Raw genomic sequence first — 22,982 nt, forward strand, 5'->3', positions numbered from 1 at the left:
ATAATTGCTAATAACCTCGCATCCGTCTAATGCCTGCCTGATGAGCTTCAGAGCACTTTGCAAAAAGCGGCTGGCTACGGTTCCGTGCTCTGAGAGGGCAGAAATTGCACTTCAGAGATCTTTCAGGAACTCGCTGGTGATCCGAGGCTGGATCAGCACCAACCCCTCCGGTGCTGGGCTCCTGCTCCGGGCCCTGCCTTCCACCCAACCCCGCCAGCCCCGGGAGCCAGGGCCAGGCTCACAAGGAGTTAAACAAGATCCTGATGGGCTGGTGAGATCATCGGAGCCGGGATGCTCCGTTGTTTATGAGACTCCACAGAGCCCACAGGACAACACCCAGAGGGATGCGGGGCTTGGGATGAGCCTGGCTCTGGAGAAGGCGCCTCCCCTGCAGCCGGCCCTCCCCGCTCCCCACGTAAGTAGGATGGCTTTCCCCGGCTTTGGGGGAGAGGGAGAGGGGTCCAGCCCGGCGAGGTGGGGCCGTCCTCCCCAAAAAGGGGGCTGCAGGAGTTGTGTGCCCCGAGGGGGCTCTGGGAGCTGCTCCCGAGGGGTGCGGGCACACAAAGGGGCTCTGGCGGGGCCTCAGCTCCCGGCCCAGCCCCGGGAGGGTTTGGGGATGAGGTGAGATCCTCTGGCAGCCTGCGGGGTCCGGGGACAGCCCCAGGCAGGCTGCAGGGACAGCTGACCGCAGGCTGCCCGCTGCTGGCGCCCAGGTGAGCAGGGGGACGGGGATGGGGCTCCAGCAGCCACCCCTGGTCCCCCAGGCTCCCTGTGCCCTCCCAGGGCTCAGCCCTGCTGGGGCTGGCACACAGCAGCACCAGGCTGGAGCTGCCCTGAGCTGCTCTCCCTGTCCCCATCCCTGTCCCCGTCCCCGCAGGAGCCGCTGCTGGGGTCACTGTGTGCTGTGCTTAGGGCACGGCGAGTGCCACCAGCCACCTGCGGCCGGCACAGCCCAGTGACAGCGGGGACAGCAGGGGCACAGCAGGGGCACAGCAGGGGCACAGCAGGGGCACAGCAGGGGCACAGCAGGGTCGGTGGGCTCAGCACTCACGCCCTGGGGGTTTGGTTTGGGTGCTGGTTCCCTCTCGGGGGTTTGGGTGCTGGTTCCCTCTCGGGGGTTTGGGTGCTGGTTCCCTCTCAGGGGTTTGGGTGCTGGTTCCCTCTCGGGGGTTTGGGTGCTGGTTCCCTCTCGGGGGTTTGGGTGCTGGTTCCCTCTCGGGGGTTTGGGTGCTGTCCCCTCCCAGCACCTCCCCGAGGCAGGTGGGGCTGCTCTCTGTGGGGCAGCTGAGGCAGGACAGGTCCCCCACCACCCCCAGTGTTCATCTTTCTGGGTTTTTGGGGGACCTCGGTCAGCCTGGGTCGCTGAATGCTCATCTCTCTCTCACTGGGAACTGACTGAGAGCCACTCTTGGTTAAATTTGGCCAGCACCAACACGCAAGAAAAAGTTTCTGCTGGGTTTGTGCACGTCCACGAGTGCAGCAGCCTCCTGCCCTCCCCTTCCACGGCCACACGGATCCCCCAGAGCAGCAAACCCCTTCTCCTGGCACTCACACACCCGCTGCTGTCATCTGGGGGGTCGTGGACTGAGACTGAACGTCAGCACCAGATAAAGAGTCCAACTGAGACACTCCAGAGCAGCAGGAAAATCTCCTCCTCCGCTCCCCAGGGTTTTGTTTTGCTCCCAGTGAGGGTTTGCTGCCCGCTGGGGTGACAGCTGCTGGCTGAGGGACACACCAACCCTCTGGGGCTCACCCCAAGGCTTTGCACCGGCGCTGCTCTCCGCCACGAGACCATCACCAGCCACCCAGATGCCACGGAAAGCCCCAGAGAGCCACGGGGCCGTGGGAAGGGCCTGGGGGCCCTGTCTGTGGGGCAGGACCCCATGTCACCCAGCCAGGTGGGGGAAGTGCGTGCACACCTGTGTGCAGGTGGCTGCAGCCGCCCCACAGCCAGTCCCAGCAGTTCCCAAACTGGGAACCAGGCAGGGCTGAGCTCCCTGTGTGCCCTGGCGGGGTCTGAGCTTCCTGGAGGGGAGGAGAAGCTCTTTGGCTCTCCCCTGCAGGGAGCAGGGCAAGGCACGTCCGTGGGGTGCAGGGCTCACTTCGGGCTCTCCTCAAAACGTTCCCTTCCATCAGCCCTGATTCCCAGAGGGATGTGGGGCTGGAGGCCCAGATCCAGGGCTCCCAAAGGTGTGTGGGGAGATTTCCCAGCTCAGAAACCGAACTCCAGCACACAAAGAGCAAGGGCGAGGAGAAGAGCAAAGGGAGGAGAAACAGAATCCCGGGAGGGTTGTCCCTTATGGAGAGGGGAAGGAGAGACCCCAGCAGTGAGAGCTGCCCGGGGCTCCAGAAGCCCAGCAGAGCTACCAGATGTGAAACCCGAGACGTGCTCTGGAGGCTTTTTTTTTTTTTCAAGACAGCAAAGAGTCATCTGCTGATCGTCTGCTTCCACCAGCGGGTAAAAAACCCGGGAGAAAGCCGATAGCACTCTCCTGGCAGGCTGCTCAGCGCCTCCATCCCGCCACATCTGTGATGGATTGGGGATGCAGCAGGGCCAGAGCAGGATCTGCAGTTCCATTAGCTCTCCCAAAGAGCTGCAGATCCTCCCAGTGCTCCCAAACCAGCACCAGGCACCGGCAGGGAGTGAAATCCCTCAGCAGGCAACAGTGGGCGAAAGTGTGATGGAAAAGCAGGCCCTGCCAGGAAGTGCTGGGAAAATGAGCGGGGTCTGGGAGCTGTGGGGAGAGGGGTGGTTCTGCCAGGAAATAAAAGGGGGAATAAATCCTCTCCGGTGGACAGGCGGAGCTGAGAGGCAGCTGATGGTTCCTGCAGCAGCCTGACATTAACGCCCTGCACACAGAGCTGCCAGAGCTCTGGGCCGCAGGATCAGGATGGCAGCACGCAGGGAAGCAGGGAATGGGATGCCCAAAAGATGGAGCAGCACACTGAGTTTCCGACTGCTGAGGTGTGGGGTTATCCCAGAGAATGAAGCGAATTTCCAACCAAAACACCAAATTAAAATTAGACTTGATCACAAAACCTCTCTGTGTGATGGAGGTTAGGAGGACAGAGACAAGAAATGCAGGGATGGAATTTCAGGGAAGGTCTGGATTGCACCGGCAGAGGGGGACCAGAAGGCAGCAGTGAGGCAGCTGCTGGGCAGGTGGCACCTGGAATTCCTCAGGATTGGGACAGAGCTGCAGCTGGTGGAGGTTTTGGAGCACTGGGCTGATCCCAGGGCACGTTGTGTAGGTGGCAGCAGAGCAAAGAGCGCATGCAGAGCCTCAGTGGGCAGGAGGAGAGGGAACGGCCTCAGGCTGGCCCAGGGCAGGCTCGGGGTGGGCAGCAGCAGGAACTTCCCCATGGAAAGGGTGCTCAGGCCATGGAAGTGCCCAGGGAGGTCTGGAGTGCCCATCCCTGGAGGTGCCCAGGGAATTCCTGGAGGTGGCACTGAGTGCTCTGGGCTGGGGACAGGGTGGGGATGGGCACAGCTGGGACTGGGTGGGCTGGGATGGGCTTTTCCAGCCTCAGGGATTTGGGGTTCTGCGGTTCCCTATCAGAAATGTGTCCCTTGCCCTGCCCCTGTTTTTCCTGTTTCAACAGAGAGCAGAGAGAACTCCAGGCAGGAGGGCTGCAAATCCTGCCCATTGCTCTTGGCTTCTGTTTCGTGCTTGTTTGTCCCAGCCTGGCAGACCCGAAACATCCCAAAAGATGTCAACACCGCAGCCCTGCAGCGGTGGCTCTGCTGGAGGGCACTAAATGACAAAATTACATCTGACTCTTCTCGGAGTAACCACAAAGCTTGGCAGGGACACGGGTGGAGGAGTGAGGGAGGAGCTGGCTGGCACCCATCCATCGGCAGCCCTGGGTGGGCACCGAGCCCAGCAGGGCCCAGCTCTGGGCAGGTTTCCTCCCGCCCCTGGAGCTGCGCCAGCCTTGCAGCCTCAGCGTGGCTGCCCCGAGGTGGAATTTGCTCCCACGTGGATCAGCAGCTCCAGGAGAACAGCTGGGGCTCCAGGGTCACCTCCTGCACACCTGCTGAGCACGGGCAGGGAGCTGTGCCAGCCTGGCATCACCTGTGGGGTGTCAGTTCCTGGGGGGCCGTCCCTGCTGGGCAGAGCGGACACAGGCTGGGGGGCTGCAGTGGGGCTGGGGTTACCTGTCCTGGAGCCAAGCCCACCTGGGCTGAACCTGTGCTGGGCACGGCAGGGCTGGCACTGCCCATCCTGCTGCCCGGCCAGCCTGCAGGGTCCTGTGCCACCCATTTATGGGTGGGGTGGTCTCCTCTCCCTCCCAAAACCTCCTCCACCGCCGATGGCCAAAGGGAAGCACCGTCCACCCTCCATCACCTGCCCTGCCCTGCCTTCCCTTCTGTCAGAGGGGAGGGGGCCTGGCAGAGCTGCTGCCCTGGGCCGCAGGATCAGGATGGCAGCACGCAGGGAAGCAGGGAATGGGATGCCCAAAAGATGGAGCAGCACACTGAGTTTCCGACTGCTGAGGTGTGGGGTTATGCCAGAGAATGGAGCGAACTTCCAGCCACAAAACCAAATTAAAATTAGACTTGATCACAAAACCTCTCTGTGTGATGGAGGTTAGGAGGACAGAGACAAGAAATGCAGGGATGGAATTTCAGGGAAGGTCTGGATTGCACCGGCAGAGGGGGACCAGAAGGCAGCAGTGAGGCAGCTGCTGGGCAGGTGGCACCTGGAATTCCTCAGGATTGGGGCAGAGCTGCAGCTGGTGGAGGTTTTGGGGCACTGGGCCGATTTAAAACCTCTGTGTGACGGACGTTAGGAGGATAGAGACAAGAAGGGCTAGGATGAAATCTCAGGCATTGCTCTTTTGTCCGCCCCAGGTCTCCTCCTGCCATCCCAGCGCCATGGAAATCCCCCCCAAGAGCCCTGACGGGAGCGACAAGTCCCCCCAGTCCAAGGAGCTGGTGACCAGCCGCACGGGCAGCACCCTGTGCATGAGCTCCCGCAGCGAGTCCGTGTGGACCAGCGCCTCCAGGAGCAAGTGGGACATTTACCACAAGCCCGTCATCGTGGTGTCTGTGGGAGCCGCCGTCTTCCTCTTCGGCACCGTCATCACCAGCCTCTCCTGCTTCCTGACGCACAACAAGAACGTTTACAAGATGTCCGGGCCGGCTTTCCTGTCCCTGGGACTGATGCTGCTGGTGTGTGGCCTGGTCTGGATCCCCATCATCCGCAAGAAGCAGAAGCAGCGGCAGAAATCGCAGTTCCTGCAGAGCCTCAAGTCCTTCTTCTTCAACCGCTGAGGGGACCTTGCCCCGAAGGTTTCCCCTCCCCTCCACCCCACCCCGTGCTGATCAGCCATGAAGACAACAGCCACTTTCTTGTGCTCCCCAGAGGATTTCAGCCCGGCCAGTGTCCTCCCGACACGGCCTCCAGTGTGAGAGTGAACTTTGTGCTTCACCCGAGTCATCCTAGGGCAAAAAGGAGCCGGAGTTTTCAGCTGAGCCCAGCGAGGCAGCTCCAAGGTCTCGGCATCACGGCCCTGCCCAGAGAGAGAGCCCACGGCACCGACTGGGTAAAGCAAAGCCCCAGAGGGACCCAGACCCCACAGGAGGATCTGCAGGACCCATCAGCAGAGAGGAACCATCTCACCAGAGCCACGGTTCCTTCCACATCCCTGATTTCCCTGAGAGGCTGCAGGATCTGCACAGCGCCAGGAGACACCCAGAGGGCACAGATCCCATAGAGGATCCCAGACCCTACAGATGATCCCAGATCCTGCCAAGGGTCCCAGATCCTACAGAGGGTCCCACATCCCACAGAGGGTCTCAGACCCTACAGAGGGTCTCAGATCCTGCAGAAGGTCCCAGATCCTTCAGAGGGTCCCAGATCCCACAGAAGGTCCCAGATCCTGCTGCCCCAGGCACCTGGCAGGGCAGGGATGAGGGAAATGTGTCTGGAACGGTGGGAGCTGTGGGAGCTGTGCTCAGGGCTGAGAGCTGATCCCCTCCCAGGAAACTCTCAGCCTCCTCCTGGCCGTCTCTGCCTGAGCTCCCTCATCTCTGAAACCAGTGCCACATCAACATTTCTGCCTGAAACGTGCTCCAAGATGCCTGAGACCCAAAACATTTGTGTTTTCCCCCAAGGTGAGCCCGGGCTGCCCTTGGCACCGGTGCCAGGCTTCCCCCAGGCCGTGCCCAGGGCTGTGTGCCTGCAGATCCTCTCCCCACGTGTGGGCAGAGCTGGAGGTGGCACATCCCGTCCTGGCAGCTGGCACAGCTGGATTCAGAGCGTTTGAGCACAGAAATCCCTCTGCCCCGGGCTCAGCCCGGCCCTGAGCTTTGTTTCCTGGCTGCTGCAGCGTTCCTGGGCAGCCACTGCCAGGGTGTCCAAGACCTGGCACAGGACCCAGCGAAGCTGTTGGTTCCTCAGCCATCCCTCGTGTCCTGCCACGCCCTGCTGCTCTGTGCAATCCTGCCCTGGCACCTTCCTGCTCCTCCAGCTGCCACGGGCAGGGGATGCTCACCCCAAACTCCTCGGGGCAGCCGCAGCCAGGGACGGGGTGGACACCAGGAGTCAGGGTGGGAAAGCGGGGAGCAGCCCCAGGTCCCAGCTGGGTGGAGATCTGCGAGCCCTGGAGCTGCTCGGGGTGGAGGGAATGTGTCCTGCTGCACAGAGCTGTGCTCAGCCAGGGTTCCCTGGACAAAGGGGTGATCCAGGAGGGCTGGAAGTGCCAAGTGGAGACAGGCAGCTCCTGCTGGCCACGTCCCACAGCCGAGGAGAAGGAGACAGCCAGCGAAATGTTAATGTGATTTAAAAAGTCACCGAGACCCAAGAGTTGAATTGGATTCCGGACTGATCATTTATAACCGCAACCTGAGGTTTCATTAAAGGAAAAAAACTTCCCAAGGGACTCGCGGGTGGTGTCACTGGTGTGGTGTCACGTCTCTGCTGCGCAGGGAGGGTGTGGTGGCAGTCTGGGGGTGCTGTGGCACCCACTGGGCAGGAGGAGGGCAGGGAATGGGGCTGGGGGTGGTTTGGGTGCTGCTGAGGGGCTGGGTGGGTGAACAGCTCTGCCCTGGGGTCAGCAGCAGCCTGGCCAGAGGATGGAGCCTGCCAGGGAAAAGGAAACTGCCCGAGGAGCAGCGGAGCCTGGGGAGGAGAGGATTCATCGCAGGGAGCTCAGGGTTTGGTGCACAGATCTGAGGTGGGCCAGGGAGGAAAAGGGACAGGGATGTTAAGGGAAAATCAGATTAACCGGTGGGAGTTCACTGAGGGAAAATTAGATTGACAGCTGGGGATAGCTGAGGGGAAATCAGATTAATAACTGGGAGATGACTGAGGGGAAATTCCAATTAACAGCTGGGGATATCAGAAGGGAAATTCAGGTTAACAGCTGGGAGATAACCGAGCGGAAAGTCAGATTAACAGCTGGGGGATAAGTGCAGGTGGAAGTCCAGGAACAAAGTGGGAACTCCCCCTCGACAGCACAGGGTGTAAACTCCTGATCACTGCCAGGGAGGGAGGGAACTTTGCACCGGAGCTGCCAGCACTGGGAATTGCATCCTCTCCTAGAAGTGAGCTGGAGCAATTTATGGAATGAGAGATGCAGGGTAAGCTGAAGGCTCCTCACAAGGGTTTCTTTAGGGGTTGACAGAAAACGCACGCCCTGCTGTGGCCCAGCAAAACCCCACAGGGCTGCTGGAAATGAATTTCTGCCTCTGCTGTGGCTCCAGTGAACCTCCACCTCCTCGGGATGTGGGAGGCTGTGGAGACAGGGACTATCCGTGGGTTTTAATGGATTTATGGACAATAGGGTTTTTTTAGAAAAAAAAGAGGCAGTAGAAGCAAGAGAGAAGAACATTCCATTTAAATTCCATAACATGACAGTGGTGGATGCTGGAGGAGCCCAGGAGGAGCAGATTCCAGAGCTCACCTGCTGTGTCCTCCTGCCTTTGCTGGGGCTGGATGGACCTTGGATCGGCCCACGGGGACGTTCACACCTTTGGCCTGTTCCTGTGCAGTTCCAAACCCCTCTTTGGGCACTTGGAGGTGCCTGGGAAGGAGCAGGCTGCTCCCTGCTGCTCCTCCTCGCTCCCACTGAAGCCTGTTTGAATCCTGCCGTGATGCTTTGGATCAGACCAAAGAAAAACACGTTTAGAGGAAAAGATCAGGTTTTCCAGCAAACATAATTATGTCTGGCTAAAGCAGCCTCAGATGTGATCTGCCTGCTCCCCCCCGTGCTATAAAAAGAACAGGAAATCCATTACAAAAGTCATTATCTCTGCAGAGCAGCTCAAAGAGGAAATATTGGCCCTGCATCTCAAAGGTCAGGCAGCAAACCCGCCCGGCAGGCTCGGCGTGGAGCACGCCCTGCTCCAGGCGTCTGAGCTGCCTCATTCCTGCCCTTCCACAGCCCCAGAGATGTGCACAGACCTCTCTCTGAGGGTGTCACGTCCTGGATGAATTCCAGGACATGAAGATGTTCAGAGAGGGCTGGAGAGGGACTGGGGACGAGGGGTGGAGGGATGGGACATGGGGGATGGCTTCAGACTGACACAGGGCAGGGCTGGATGGGATTTGGGGCAGGAATTGTTTCCTGGAACGGTGGGGAGGGGCTGGGATGGAATTCCAGAGCAGATGTGGCTGCCCCTGGATCCCTGGAAGTGCCCAAGGTCGGGTTGGAGCAGCCTGGGACAGTGGGAGGTGTCCCTGCCCATGGCAGGGGGTTGGAACTGGTGATATTTAAAGTCCCTCCCAACCCAAACTGTCCCACGACTCCAGGATCTGTCCCACTCACTGGGCTCACCCTCGGTGCAGCCAGTGGGATCTGCATCCTTTCTGCAGCAGCTGGGATCAATCCTTTCAGCGTGGGAGGAAGGAGGTGCCCCCTGTGAGACCCCCTGAGACCTGCCAGAACTCCCTCCTGCAAACACAGCCTCAGGCCCGAGAGGCACAAGTCCCAGATTCCCACTGGGATGCTGGAAGCTTCGCTCCATGCCCGAGGCTGGATAACACCCTGCTGCCTGTTCATCCTGCAGCCCAAAGTGCTGCTGGTGCTCCCCCCCCACCCCGGGAGCAGATGAGATCCCACCAGGGTGACCCCCAAACCCAGCAGCCTTCCCTGTCCTCAGCGAGCAGCAATGAGACTGAAACCTTCAGGGGGCTCTCAGTGCCCGCAGTGAGTCTGAAACCCTAAAAAACCCAAAACAAACCCTTCCTATTTCCACACGGGGTATTGGGACACTGGGGAAAGAACACGGGAGCTGGGGGAGGAACAGGTGCTTCTCCTGCTGCCCAGGGAGCAGAGGGGCGGCTCAGGGCTGTCTGTGGGTGTTTGGGAGCAGCAGCAGCGATCAGGCTGGGAGGAAGGAGGGATGAGGCTGAAGAAGGAGGGATGAGGCTGGGAGGAAGGAGGGATCAGGCTGAGGCAGGAGGGATCAGGCTGAGGAAGGAGGGATCAGGTTGGGAGGAAAGAGGGATGAGGCTGAAGAAGGAGGAATGAGGCTGGGAGGAAGGAGGGATCAGGCTGAGGCAGGAGGGATCAGGCTGACTCAGGAGGGATGAGGCTGGGAGCCAGCAGGGATCAGGTTGGGATAAGGCTGCAAGGCAGGACCATGGCTGTCCCCTGCAGCCTCCTCTGCCCCGGGCTTGCCCTTTGTCACATTCCCAGTGCGGGTGGCAGGCAGGAGCAGCCTGACTTGTCACTCTGTCCCCTGTCTGTCCCCTGTCCCCTGCAGCCACCCCTCACTGGTGGCAGGGCTGTGCTGGGGCTGCCCGGGTGGCAGATGCTGCCTTGGGCACACTTGAGGTGACCTTTGGCACGTCCTGGAGCCAAGGCCACCTCCAGCAGGTCCCTGCAGCTGGTCCTGCTCTGTCCTCGTGCCCTACAGGCCTGTCCTGAGCTTTGGGACGTCCTCTCTATGGCCAAGGATGGGGCAGGCAGCTGCCACCCCACTGCCTGGCCTTTGGGATGGCTTTCCCAGAGCCGAGGGCTCCCTGGATCCCTCATCCCCCCCACTTTGCCAGGGATGCACACACCAGGACAGCAAAGATGTTCCCGGTGTCACACCATAACCTGGACCCCACACCTGCACCCCAAGAAGTCACACCGGCTGCTCAGGGAGCAGCCAGGAGCTCTGGGGGGGATTTTGGCTTATTTGGGGAGTCCTCAGTGGCTTCCTGCTGTCCCGTTTTTGGGATGGGCAGTGGCACAGGGGGTCTGACGGCTCTCCTCTTGGGAGGAGCTCCAAGGGTGATGTCACTTTGGCATTCTGGAGAAATTCCCGTGCCTCAGTTTACCTTTACAGAGGCGGACCGGCAAGATGTTTCCTGCTACTCCCCCCTCTTGATTCCACACGTCTTCATCGAGGAGAATTTCAATTTCTTAGCTGCTGTCAGGGTTTTGCAAACCACTCACCTTTCCTTTCAGGTTCTTTCCCGGCTGTTTCTGGGATGCCAGAGCCTGCAGCTCTCCCTGGGATGCTCCCACGGTGGGTGCTGCCCAAACGTGCCGAACCTGGCTCCCAAACCCCAGGGCCGCCCCCGGGGCAGATTTTCACCTTTGGGCCGGGCTGGGCGTGCCGCAGCCCCACCCTCGGTGACCCCCGGAGCACCCCGGGGTGAGGCTGGCCCGAACTCCCCCCGGGCTGCGGCGCGGGGCAGAGGCAGGGCCAGCAAAGGGTTAAAGCGGTATCGTGCGCTCCGTGCCGATTGTTGTGCGAGGTGTGTTGTGACATTTGTACTTCCTCTTGGCCGCGGCAGCGCGGCGGGGAGGGCGCCGGGGATGATGCTGCTGGCCTGAGGGGCCGCGCCATGGGCGCACGGCTGGGGCGCTGCGCTGCCATCGCCCTCCTGGCCCTCGCCTGCGATGCCCTGGGGCTCCTCATCCTCCTCCTGGGCCTCCTGGCTCCCCTCAGCTCCTGGGACTTCTTTGTCTACCTAGGAGCCCTGCTGCTGGCCTTCAGCCTCGTCTTCTGGGTCTTCTGGTACACCTTCAACATCGAGGTGCCCCTCGGGGAGCTCCGGCGCGGCTGAGCCCGGAGCCGCAGCGGGGATTGTGGTCTCCTTTTCCCGGGGAAGATCCCAAAGCGTCGCTCAGCTGGCGAAGAGCAGCCCGAAGAGACCCGAGGGAAGGGTCTGGTGGTCCTCACAGCGCCCAGATGGACCCTCGGGGGGAAGGTACCCACAGGGGTGCTTGGCCGGGCTGGGGGAGCGCAGAGGTCCCGGCGGGGCAGCCAGAGCTTCCTGCTGCTCTCAGGAGTGGTGGCAGATTTTAAAGTGCTCTGGAATGGAATAACCATGGGCAGGAGGTTGGTTTTGATGAGAGGAGTGGGTTTTGGGAGGGGGTTTTGGTGCAGTTTGAAGGTGGGGTGCAACTCCTCAGTGCCACCCATCAGAATGGATTAATGATGGACAGGAGGTTGGTTTTGATGAGATGAATGGATTTTGGGAGGGGGTTTTGGTGCAGTTTGGAGGTGGGGTGTGATCCCTCAGTGCCACCCATCAGAATGGATTAATGATGGACAGGAGGTTGGTTTTGATGAGATGAATGGATTTTGGGAGGGGGTTTTGGTGCAGTTTGGAGGTGGGGTGTGATCCCTCAGTGCCACCCATCAGAATGGATTAATGATGGACAGGAGGTTGGTTTTGATGAGATGAATGGATTTTGGGAGGGGGTTTTGGTGCAGTTTGGAGGTGGGGTGCAACTCCTCAGTGCCACCCGTCAGAATGGATTAATGATGGACAGGAGGTTGGTTTTGATGAGATGAATGGATTTTGGGAGGGGGTTTTGGTGCAGTTTGGAGGTGGGGTGTGATCCCTCAGTGCTCCCCATCAGATGATGCTGGGAGAGGAGGGTCCCGCAGAGCTCCTGCGCTCTGGTGACAGCTTTGTGTGTGCCAGGGGGACAAGGGGCACGAGCCAGCCCTGGCCATACCCCCTGGGCAAACGGGGGAAGTCAAGAAGGATAATCCAAGCCGTTCTTCAGCACCAGAACCCCTGTGTGAGGTGTGAGGGAGCCAACCCCGCTGCTCCTGCGTGCCCCCAGCACGCTCTGTGTGCTGCCAGGAGGCTTTTCCCAGCAGGGAATGAATTCCCAGTGCAGCAACAGAGGAACAGTGAAAACCCTAGTGAAAGTTTTGTCACTTGTCACCAGGGCACTGCCGGGACGTGCTGTGTAAGGTGACAAATGCTGAACACACGGAAACCGGGCGCAAAGTACCATCGTGTTCGAATGTTTCCTCCGAGATTAGGTTTTGTTAATCTCAGGCTTGTCTAGGACACGCCTGGCGGGTCTGGCAGCCGCCCAAGGGGCAGAAAGATCAGGTCCTGCCTGGTGTCTGCAGCCTGGGGACCACCGGGCATCAGCACGGCCTGGAGGGGCTGGAGCTGACCAGGGAACCTCACAGGGCTCAGCTCTGGCTCAGTTTTGGTGAGCAGCAACCCCAGAGCTCAGGGGAGCTGGTCTTGTTGTTAGTGTGACACTAAAATCTTCCAAATGTTCTTTATTCTGGCCCCATGCTGTCTTTTATACAGCTTTTACCAACCTCCAGGGCAACTTCTAATTGGTTAACGGCTTTCTTGTTAATTATTCTGTTGGTCAGTAAAAGGCATTTTACTCGTCCATCCAATCTGTTTATTCTCAGGTTGTTCACAAATCCCTCGTCATTACAGGTGCGTTTGTTTTTCACCCTCGGAACAGATTGTTGTGTTAAAGGAACTTCTCAAAACAGCTTCACGTGGGGACTCACAGACTCCCCGTTAGCTGCACTCAGAAGAGATGCCAGGCCGTTTATTATCTTCCCGTGATTTCCTCTCCCGGTGGCAGTGATCACAAAAGGCAGACCCGGGGCTTTCCTGCCCCGTGAGCGGAGGCTGCCCACGGTGCTTTACAGCCCTGCACTCACCCAGGCCAGCTTTACAGCCCAGGATGCCCAGGCCAGGAGCTCAGCTGTGCCCTCCCCACGTCTCCAGGGTGTTTTTTCCACCCCTGTGCACTTGGGACTCGGTCCTTCAGGAATTTCCTTGATGTGCCTCAGGATAAGAGCCTGGGACAAGCCGCCAGTGGGCCCGTGCAGCCGCAGAGAAGGCAGGGCAGCAGCAGCCCACACCCTCCTTTATTTGCTCGGGGGTTTTTAATTGCTGAGCTCGTCAATCCAGCCCGTAAAAGCCGGCCCAGGGCTTTGTCCCCGCTCAAGGTCTGTCCCTCGCAGGGTGCGTGCCTGGGTGTGGCGCTCGGGGACAGCATCCAGGGGTGTCACCCAGGGACCCCAGCGGGACCTGGGCGAGGTCGCCGTCCCTGCTGTCCCCTCCTGCCTCCCGGGCTGGTGGGGCAGACCCTCCCAGCTGGAGATTTTTGGGAGGCCAGCACCTGGGACTGGATGGTCCTGTGCAGTTCATCAGCGCAACCCAGGGATGGTTTGGGGTGGAGGGTGATTCCCACCTGGAAAAGTGCTGTCAGCCCGTGCCTGGGCCTCCTGGGATGCTCGGGAGGCTGTGCCCAGTGCCGTGGAGGAGCAGAATGAACCACCACAGCCCGGCAAAGCTGATCCCGGCATCCTGCACCCCCCTGCTCCCCTCTCTGATCCACCTGTGCTCTGTGACAGTCACCCAGACAGGAGTGTGGGCACAAATCAAACCCAAACACACAAATTTGGGTGCAAGGTGCCTTCAGCATCCTCCCCCTCCTGCAGGCTGGCTCGGAGTGACACAGGGACAGGCAGGACACGGTGGCTTTAATGTCCCCCATGCACAGGCAGCAGCCACCCGCCAGGCCCAGAGAGGGAGGGAAAACCTCCCGGGTGTGTGTGCTCAGGGCAGGGACCGTGAGGTTTCGGCTGCCCCAATCCCGCCCATGAGCCTGCACACGCCAGTGTCACCTCTGATGCTCTGCAATGTCCTTTCCATGCCAGGGACAGAGCTCCTTCCCTCTCCTGCTGTCCCCAAATCCCTGAGGCTGGGGCAGAGCCCACTCCTGACAGCCCCAGGGGGTGAGACCCCTGTGGGTCCCTGTCCCTGGGTGCTGGGAGCACTGGGAGCACTGGGAGCACTGGGAGCACTGGGAGCACTGGGAGCACTGGGAGCACTGGCCCAGCCCCAGTGAGATATTGACTCAAGGGCTTATCTTTCCCTCCTGGTTCTTGTGGTTTTGTGCTTGGTCTGGAGGCTGGAGGCTGGTTGTTTTGCTCCAGGCTGGAGGCTGTTCCAGATCCCTGGGCTTGGCCCAGAGCCCACGTGGGGCACCAGCAGCTCCCTCTGCTCCCTGCCCAGCCTCTGCTCCCCCAGTGACACCAGCGGCCCAAAGCCCAGCAGCCCCCAGTGCTTCCTGCTCTGGTCACCCCAAAACGCTGTGGGGTGACTCCAGGAGTGACCGGGACCTGCTCCCAGCAGTCTGGGCGCCTTCCCCTGCCGTGGATCCCTCGCTGGGCACCGGGACAGGCACCAGGGGGAATATCAGCCCCAGCAGCGCCAGGGGTTTGCTCACGAGTCTGGATCTTCCAGGGAGGGAAAAATCCTCCTTTTGTGCCCAAATGTTACCAGCCTCGTTCGTATCTTGGGCTGATCCTGGACATCCCTGGGCTCCCCTTGTGCACCCAGGAGTCTGTCTGGGATCTGTCTGCTGGGAGATGCTCTCCTGAAGGTCCCAGTGTTTTGATTTCACATGTCTTTATCAAAGAGAACTTCAATTTCTTACCTATTGTCGGGGGTTTTTAAACCATTCACATTTCCTTTCACTCTCTGTTCACAGGGAAGGAGGAAAGGGCAGGAGGGGATGTCAGGAGTGAGCAGATGAAGAGGAGCAGCTCCACACCAGGACTCTGCTGTGCTGCCCTTGCACTGGGAGGAGTGTCACAGAAGGAGCTGTGTCACTGTGCCGTGCTGGGGACACTCAGGACCCCCCCTGAAGGACGGGCACCCCCTGAAGGATGGGCACCCCCTGAAGGACGGGCATCCCTTTCACACCCTCTCCAATCCATTTGCACTCCCCCCCGCCTGCTGCTGGCTCAGCAGGAGCAGCCTGGTGGCAGCAGAACGTCCTCCCTCTGTCCTGACCAGGGGACACAGAGCCACAGGGACCCCCTGGCAGCTCTGCCACCCTTCCTGCAGGCTGTGCCGGTCCAGCAGGACTCACTCTGCACACACACACGGCCCCAGGGGCAGCTCAGTGCCCGGCCTGGGACCCGCTGTGTCCCAGACCACAAAATCAGACAGCACACGGGATTCCCTGGGCACAATGCAGCTGCTGGAGGTCTCAGCTCTGCTCTACCCGAGGTCCCAGGCACCCTCTGAGGGCGTTTCAGGAAATGCTCAGAAGACCTCAGTCCAAGGAGCTGCTGGAGCTGGGCAGAGCTGCAAAGGCCAGGAGAGGATCCAGCGCTTCAGCTGCCAAACCAGGGGTGGCTCAGCACGGGGACAGAGCCCTGGCTCCCTCCAAATCCACACCTCAGGGGACAGGAGAGGACAGGAGGCCTCCTGGTCTCCCACATCTCCATCCTCCTGTACTCCTGAGGCAGAGTTCAGCTGTCCATGAAGATGCTCGTGTCGGATGGAACCATTTCTAACACCATCAGATATATAACACCTATTAAATATATAACACTATCCAATATGTAACACCTGTTGGATATATAACACTTCTCAAATATATAACTCCTACCAAAAATAACACCTCTCAAATATATAACACCTATCAAATACATAACACCTATCAAATATGCAACACCTCTCAAATATATAACAACCGAGATGTTGTTCAGCATTTGCAGTCAACGAGGCAGTGGGACACGAATGAATTCATTCCCCTGCAAATATAAAATCATGTCAAGAGGATGCCCGAGATTTTCTGCAGGTTCCTGAGGCTCTGGAGGCCAGTATCAGGAGATCAGGAGCCTTATCACCAAGATAAGCAGCTGTTATCTCTGCAGCGGTGCCCTCTGCCCCTCTGCCCGGGCAGAGCCAGCCACCATCCACACACCCGGCCAGGACACAGCCTGCAGCCGGGATTTTGAGCAAATAAAGCGTCTGAGCAAACCTTGCTGCCCCCAGGGCCACCTTTGCCTCACCCCCGGGCACAGCCAGCCTTGCCCGAGGGGTTTGGAGAGGGACCAGGGGACCCCAAACTCCTCCTGTCCCCTGGAGCTGCCCGGCCCCTGGCAGCCGGGTGCCGGGGTGGGGGACGAGCAGGATTTGCACATCCTGGAGGAACTGGTTCTCCCGGGCTCCTGCAGCCGTCCCCTCCATCCCGAACCCACCCCGGGGCAGGGGATGCCCCGTCCCCAGCACAGCCCCGGTCCCAGCTGGTTCCAGCACAGCCGAGTGCAGGGATGGGCTCCGAGCTGGATTTAACCCTGCCCAGCCCTGGAGATGTCCCCGAGGGATGCTTTGGGGTGGGATTCGGCAGGAGCAGCTCCCACGGCCCAGGTCATTGTCCTGAGGCCGCCAGGTGCCACCGCGGCTCAGCTGCTGCCACTGGGGCAGCACCAGCAGGGCACGGGAGGCTGGACATTCCTCAGGGAACTAAAGCCTTGGCACCAAACCCTTCCATTGGGCAGGGTCCTGGAGGTTGGAGGTGACATCTCACTGCAGCGGCCCCAGCCATCAGTTGTCCCTGAGGAGATGCTGCCATGAGGATCCCTGAGGATCCCAGACCCCGCAGCAGCCACCTGTAACCCCGGGCTGTGCCAGGCGCTGCCAGCTCCGAGCCCTGAGGCATCCAGGGAGCGTTTCCTAGGAGCTTCCACACCTTACAGGTGAGTGAAGTGACCCCAGGCTTTCCTGCCCCACAGGAACAGGGCTTGGAGCTTCTCCCTGAGCCCTGAATCCTTCCCTCAGGCCCCCCAGGGCGGGTTCCAGCCCGGCAGGAGGGACCGGGCAGGGCTCCTGCCCCCGGAGCTGGGCACGCACAGGGTGTTGGTGCCCTGCGGCGCTCCTGGTGGGGCACAGGGCTGCCCCAGGGGAGATCTGCCGCCAGCCGGCACGTGAACCAGCCCGGAGACACGGAAAATGCCTCCCCCAGCTCCATTTCCTGCTGGAAAATGGGACAACAGTTGAGGCAAAACCTGCTCAAAAGAAGCTCTTCCCAGAAAATGCATTTGCTGCTCTTTGCCAGCCGTTACTGGAAGAAGAGTGAAGACACCTCTGGTGATATTCCAGGGGTTTCTTTTCACGGTAGGTCGCCGAGTTTTTGAGAAAAAAGGATCTGTAAGGATGACACAGGGAAGTGTAAGGCCTGCCCAGGCAGCTGAGCAGGATGAGTTCCAGGGAGTGCTGAGGTGATCCAGGGAATGCTGAGAAGGGCAGGAAAAGGGTGGGAACGGAGAAGGGAGGACAGTGGAAAAGGGTGGGAATGGAGACGGGAGGACAGTGGGAAAGGGTGGGAACAGAGAAGGGAGGACAGTGGGAAAGGGTGGGAATGGAGAAGGGAGGACAGTGGAAAAGGGTGGACAGTAGAGAAGAGTGGGCAAGGGAAAAGGGAATCTGAATCTCTGTGGGAGATGGAGCCAAGGGATCCTGGCTGGGGAGCCCCAGGGGTGGGAACAGCCAGGTGAATGTCACCAGGGGTTGGGGACAGCCAGGTGAGTGTCACCTCCTGCCCTGTCGCACACTGGCCCGTGGCTGTCCGGGCTGGCTGCAGGGCAGGGCTGGCAGCCTGCAGGAGCCTCCTCCTCCTCCTCCTCCTCTTCCTCCTCCTCAATTATTCATGGCCAGCTCTGCCTGATGGAGCCGGGGCTCCCTGAGGCCCATCCCTAATGGAGCCTGCAGCCCTGCCTGCCCAGCGAGCACTCCTGGGCCGGCGCAATTCCCACTCCTGCCATCCCCGGGCCATCAAAATGCCACCTCCCGCCGCTAATGCTGCATGACACAGCCGTGCCGGGGCTCAGAGCCCGCAGCCGGGGGTGGGAGGGCACTGCCCTCTCCTGCCAGGGCGGTGGGACACGCTGGAATCTGCCGGGATTCTGATGGAGCAGCCACAGCCCAGCTGGGATCGGCCCAGGGAAGGGCAGTGCCGCTGTAGGGATGGGCAGGACACTTGTTTTCTTCGTGCAGAAAAGCTGAATCTTTATTAAATCTTATGGAAATTTTTATATAAGATTTATCCAATATTTTATATAGAGAGAGGATCATATTATATATATTATTTCTATATAGTACTATAATTATATAGAAATAGGATCTATTACATTATATACATATAAAAATAATATCTATTCTATATTCGATATATTTATTCTATATTCTATATAATATATAAAATATAGTATGTAATATAGTATATGTAATATACTATATAGTATATATTTTATATTAATATAGCAATAAAATATATATAAAATCCTTTATTAATATTTATATATTATATTATTTGTTATAAAAATATTTATATAAATATTTCTATGAATCTTTATGCATATTTATTAATATGCATACCTTATATTTTTATAGGAATATCAGCAGGCACCGTGTTAAATCCAGCTGGTTAATCCACTGACACTCAGTTCGGTAAATGGCATTTTGCACGTCCATCAAACCTCTCTGTTCCTGGATAGTTTACATGTTTTCTCCACGGATTCTCATAGGACAGATTTCTAGTTTCTGCAGGTGCAACCTAGTTTTTCTTACAAGAACAGATCGTTATGCAAACCGATTCCCATTCTTATAATTCTTTCTCATGGGAACTTCACAGGCTGAGTGTTAATTCAGCTGAGCCAGGCCCGGTTTTATAAGGCTTTTCTTTTCCAGGGTTTAACCTCTGCAGCAGAGCAGGGGCACGGCACAGTCCGCACTGAGCCCAGCTTTAGGCACAGGGAGGGAAGGAGGTGACAGGGGACACCTGGGATGTCCCAGGCTGTTGTTGGAGTGGTCACGACGCAAAGTGACACCATAGAAGTTCAGAAGGCTTCTCTTTATTCTGGCCCCATGCTGTCTTTTATACAGTTTTTACAAACCTCCAGGGCAACTTCTAATTGCTTAACGGCTTTCTTGTTAATTATCCTATCGGTTAGTAAAAGACATTTTACTTGCCCATCAAATCTATCCATTCTCGGATTGTTCACGAATTTTGTTTTCTGATTCTCAAGGGACAGGCCCCTTGTTACTCATTTTTCACCCCGAGAATGGATTGTTGTGTTAAAGGAACGTCTCATTCTCAAAACAGCTCCACGTGGGGACTTTCAGATTCCCTGTTAGCTGCGCTGGGAAGGAATGCCAGGCTGGATTTCACCCCTGTCCCACCCCAGCCCAGCGAGCAGGGCGCGCTCCCCGCCTGCAGGGAGTGTCCCCGGCCCCGCAGCCAGGCCAGGGCCATTAGCTGAGATCTGTGCTGCAGGAGAGCCACTGGCTGCCTCCCCACGCTCACATTAGGCATTAATTGCCCTAATGAGCTCTCCTGGCCCAGGCACCGCACTGGTCACAGCCTTGGGTGACCCCCGGCTGCTGCTGGGCACTGAGTTTGTCCATCTGCACGGCAGGGATCTGGGAGCGGCTTTCCCACATGCAGGCAGGTCCCAAAGCCTCAAACAGCCGGCACGTTCCCCGTGGGAGCAGTGACCGTGAGCCCCGAGGCCTGCAGCTGGGGTGGGGACAGCGAGGACACGGGGACAGTGGCCCTGGGCACCAGGCTGTGCAGCACAGGAGCTGCCACGGGCACGGGAGATGCCGCCCCTCGTTGTATTTCTCTGGGGAATGGTTTTTCCCCAGACCCCCGAAGGCTGGAACCATGTAGTTTGACCCTTCCTTCCTTTCTTGACCCACCTGGCTGAGCTCCAGCTATTCTATCCTGAGCAGGAGACTAGATTCTGTCCTGTCCATTGTTCTTTCTCTTTCCCCCCTGGAAGCCTTCGAGAATAAACGCCTTGGAATAATTCCGGGGGGAAGAGCCTCTTTTGGAATCTTTTGTCTTGTCCCTGAGCTATTCCTCCGGGGGCCTGCGGGGGGATATTTCAACCCCTGGAGCGGGGAGCGGATGCTGGGCGCAGCATTTCCCGGGGTATCTCCAGCTCCTGCCGCCCGGCCCTGGCCCACCCGGGACCGGGGGTTCCGTGCCAGCCGTGCCATCCATCCCTGGCCGAGCAGTGCCACCCTGTGGAAAACGCCCTCCTCTCCTCCGGGGCCACGGGTGTCCCTCCCTCGCAGCCTCTGTCCCCGTGCCCTGGTGCTGAGCACGGCCGACACAGCACGGGGCATCCCTCCGGAGCTGCAGCCGCCCTGTGCCAGGGGGCTGGTGCCCTGGCACCCTGCATTAATTGCCCAGACGGACTAATAATGGGGTTTGTTATTAAATAATGAGGCGTGGACACGTCACGATCAGGTCATTGTTTCTTGTGAAACAGTTTCCATTCCAGCGCCGTGCCTCGGGCACTTCGCCCCAGGGCTGCACGCAGGGGTCGGGGTCGTGGCACCCCGGGTTTGGGTGGGGACACTGGGACATCGCAGGGAGCAGCAGGCCACTGTCCCCAGCTGTCACCCCAGGGGTGGTGTGGGACACCATCAGCTCCTCTGCCCCGCATTGCTGCCCCTTCCCAGCCCCAAATTGTCCTGATTTGCTGTCCTGAAAAGTTCTGTCCTGTCCCAAAGCCACCTCGGTGGCACTGCTGGCCGTGTTTGTCCCTCCCTTGGGAGCATGTGCCAGCCCTGTGCCCTGCTGTCACCTCCCGTGGGGACAGTGAGGGGCATCCTGCTCACACTGGGGTGAAATGAGGGACGTCCTGCTCACATGGGGGTGCCCATGGAGTGACACATTCCCAGGTGACAGAGAGCAGCACCTGCAGGGTCAGGGACTGGGACAAAGGTGATGAGGGTGCAGACTGGGCTGGGGACACATGCCATGGGTGACCCCAGCAGCAGCAGGACTGTCCAGAAATCCATTTTCTCCCTGCCCTGAGAGCAGGCTCGGAGCTTCCCAAACCCCAGCTGTGCCCCCGTGCTGCCCACTGCCCTCCCAAAGCAGGCCCTGGCCGGGGGGCTGGCACTGCGCCCCCCCCAAAGAGGGCAAAGCCAGGAGGTTTGGGGGGCTGAGCTGCGCCCGGCTTGTCTGGCACAGGAGAAAATGAGCCCCTGGCTGTGAGACCTCAGGAGTGGGATACAGGGACAAGGAAATGTCACTCTGCCACAGGGCTCTGGCAAGGACAGCAGCGGGGGATCCCAAAGCTGCCCCCTTAAACTTGGGGTTACCCTGAGCCCCTGGCCCTGGGTCCCCGGGCTGTGACAAAAGGAGGAGCCACCACCCTGGGGAGCTCAGAGGGAGGGCTGGGAGTGCCTGTGGGATGAGCTGGCCTCCCTTCCCACCCCACGGCACTGCAGGGAGGCTGGCAGGGGGGACGGCGAGCTCAGCAGGGCCAGCACCACTCTCTCCATGCTCTGGTTTCACTGCCCTCGTGCCCAGCAGCTGCAGGCTCCGATTTCTCCATGCCTGGGATGGGAGCCGTGAGTTTCTGCTCCAGGCTGGCTGCAACACCATGATCCTGATGTCCTGGGAGCTTGGGGACCTCCAGCAGCCCCACAGGCTGGCAGCCCTGACCCCCAGGGCCCCCAGGGCTGCAGCCAGAGCTGGGCAGGAGCAGCACGGCCCCCTCGGGCCCTGCAGGTGCTGTTGCCACAGAGACCCTGGAGGAAGCCCCCAGCAGGGTCTGGCCTGCAGTATTTTAACCCAGAGGGACGGAAAACGCCACCAGTGACGCTGCGAGCACCTGGAGATCTGCGGGAAGGGCTGGAAGTTCCATTCAGCCAGGTGAGACAGCTTCACCCAAAGCTGCTTCTGGGCTTTCTCCAGGAGCCTCCAGAGAGAGGCACCACCCAGGTGGTCCCATCCGCGCTACAAATCCCTCCTGACCAGCAGCAGCCACGGCAGCACGGCGGCCAGCATGGCCACGGCCAGCACCAGCATCACGGCCAGCGCCATGGGGGTCTGGCAGCACTTCAGCCCCAGCGCCGGGCCGGACGACACCGAGCTGGAGGCGTCAGCCCCGCTCCTGGCGCCCAGGGAGCCGCAGTCCGCGGTCACCAGGGGCATGCCGTGGTCGCTGATGACAAAGACGTGGGCTTCCCTGGCCAGCACCCCCGGCAGCCCCGGGGAGCCCCGCTCCAGGCTCTGCACCGGCAGCACCAAGTGGCTGGGCACCACCAGCGTGTTGCTGGCCTGGCTTTTGGCCAGGTGGGACAGCGAGGACGGCGACAGAGGCACCTCCAGCGCCTGGGCGCCGGTGGCCACGCCGGCTGGCCACAGAGCCCTTTTCTTGCTGAGGAAGGTGACGTAGCGGCACACGGGGCAGATGATGCTGCTCTGGACGTGCCCGTCCAGCTTGGCCGACAGCAGGCACTTCACCAGGCAGTCGTGGCAGAAGGTGTGGCCGCAGCTGAGGCGCCGGTGGGAGGCCTCCAGGGGCTGGAATTTCTCGTAGCACACGGGGCACTCGGCCGGGGAGCCCTCCTTGCTGGACGACGTGTCGGACATCGCTGCGGCGGTGGCGGCGGGAGCTCCGCAGCTGCCGGGGACAGGCGCCAGGGGTTAATCAGGGCGGTGATCAGCACAGTCCGTCTCTGCAGCTCTCCTCCTCCTCCTCCTCCTCCTCCTCCCTGCTCTCTTGGCAGTGCCCTTCACCCCTCGCAGGAGCGCCTGGCGTGGCCTGAGCGGGTTAAAGCTTTGGGGCAAGGCACAGATGGTGGGAGGATCCCAGCTCCAGACCCTCCAGGGCAATAATCCCTGCCTGCAAAACCAGCAGGGCAGAGCCCCTGGATGGAGCTGTGCCGGCTGAATTCCCGGTGCAGGCTGTGTCATTCCAGGCACAGACTGTGTCCCCAGTGCTGCTGGGAGCTGGGAATTCCCATCCCACCATGGAGCCAAGGACTGGGAGATGTTCCCATCCTGGAGAGCTCAGAGGGGCAGCTCGGAGCAGCCAGGCTGGTGGAGCAGCTGGAAACCACAGCCAGGAGGTGACACGGCCAGGGCAGGCAGCAAACAGCCACAGCAGGCTCCTTCCAGGCTGCTGGGGGATGGCCCCAGGGGCCAGG

General features: G+C 59.7%; 2 protein-coding genes across 2 annotated transcripts; one reads left to right on the plus strand and one right to left on the minus strand.

The window, feature by feature from the left end:
- The first annotated feature begins 341 nt into the window (after positions 1–341).
- On the plus strand, positions 342–6,879 carry PIRT (phosphoinositide interacting regulator of transient receptor potential channels). The gene is made up of 2 exons (XM_066200562.1): positions 342–415; positions 4,856–6,879. Exons 1-2 carry the CDS (start codon positions 359–361, stop codon positions 5,276–5,278), a joined length of 480 nt encoding a protein of 159 aa, XP_066056659.1. The 5' UTR covers positions 342–358; the 3' UTR covers positions 5,279–6,879.
- Positions 6,880–21,786: 14,907 nt separating this feature from the next.
- On the minus strand, positions 21,787–22,425 carry RNF222 (ring finger protein 222). The gene has a single exon (XM_066200872.1). The coding sequence runs from the start codon at positions 22,423–22,425 to the stop codon at positions 21,787–21,789; it is 639 nt and encodes a 212-aa protein (XP_066056969.1).
- Positions 22,426–22,982: the final 557 nt, after the last annotated feature.

This window comes from Chamaea fasciata, unplaced genomic scaffold (genome assembly GCF_029207755.1).
Source record: "Chamaea fasciata isolate MVZ Bird 193981 ecotype frontalis unplaced genomic scaffold, bChaFas1.0.hap1 SCAF_19, whole genome shotgun sequence".
Taxonomy (NCBI): Eukaryota; Metazoa; Chordata; class Aves; order Passeriformes; family Sylviidae; genus Chamaea; species Chamaea fasciata.

What these genes read in the sequence shown, in the direction of transcription:
- RNF222 (XM_066200872.1), bottom strand. Translation starts at nt 22,425, where the DNA reads ATGTCCGACACGTCGTCCAGCAAGGAGGGCTCCCCGGCCGAGTGCCCC.
- PIRT (XM_066200562.1), top strand. Translation starts at nt 359, where the DNA reads ATGAGCCTGGCTCTGGAGAAGGCGCCTCCCCTGCAGCCGGCCCTCCCC. An exon ending in CGGCCCTCCCCGCTCCCCAC is followed by an intron (nt 416 to 4,855) that starts GTAAGTAGGATG and finishes TGTCCGCCCCAG; the next exon opens with GTCTCCTCCTGCCATCCCAG.